A 412-nucleotide genomic window follows, 5' to 3' on the forward strand; every position below is an offset into this window, starting at 1 on the left:
CCCTGAAAATATGGCACCCCCAGTAGTGGCAGCGAAGCCACGCAGTGGCTCCCTTCCTAGACACTGCCAGAGTGACACTCACTCCAATGGGTATGAGAGGTGTCCCATGGGACACGTCCATGCATGGTGGATGTACTCCAGGCTGCCCCAGGGAGGAGCTGAGCTCCCCAGCACCACTTACATTGGTTGCCCACTTGTTGACAACATCCGTATAGACGTCGTAGAGCGCATCGATCTCGTCTGCTGCGCTGCTCGGCTCAGCATGCAGAGGCACCATCACAAACTCCTCCACCTCTGCTGGACAGGAGACTGTCAGCCTGTGACTCGGGTGCAGCACCTGGGAAGGGAGTGGGAACCCCGGGAACCACCCCGGGCCAAGCCCCAGCTACTGGCTAGGAAAAGCTGCCGAACG

At 59.7% G+C, this 412-nt stretch overlaps 1 protein-coding gene across 1 annotated transcript in view; it reads right to left on the reverse strand.

Annotated features, from left to right (window-relative positions):
• LOC104407653 (deoxyribonuclease-1-like) overlaps nt 1-412 on the reverse strand; it is a gene marked incomplete at its 5' end in the record, with an annotated part of 2,523 nt that overhangs the window by 793 nt on the left and 1,318 nt on the right. The window contains one exon of the mRNA XM_010016984.1: nt 182-294. Coding sequence (XP_010015286.1) covers nt 182-294 — 113 coding nt within the window. The remainder of the gene's footprint in view (nt 1-181; nt 295-412) is intronic.

The sequence above is a fragment of the Nestor notabilis genome, unplaced genomic scaffold (genome assembly GCF_000696875.1).
Source record: "Nestor notabilis isolate BGI_N333 unplaced genomic scaffold, ASM69687v1 scaffold24376, whole genome shotgun sequence".
Taxonomy (NCBI): Eukaryota; Metazoa; Chordata; class Aves; order Psittaciformes; family Psittacidae; genus Nestor; species Nestor notabilis.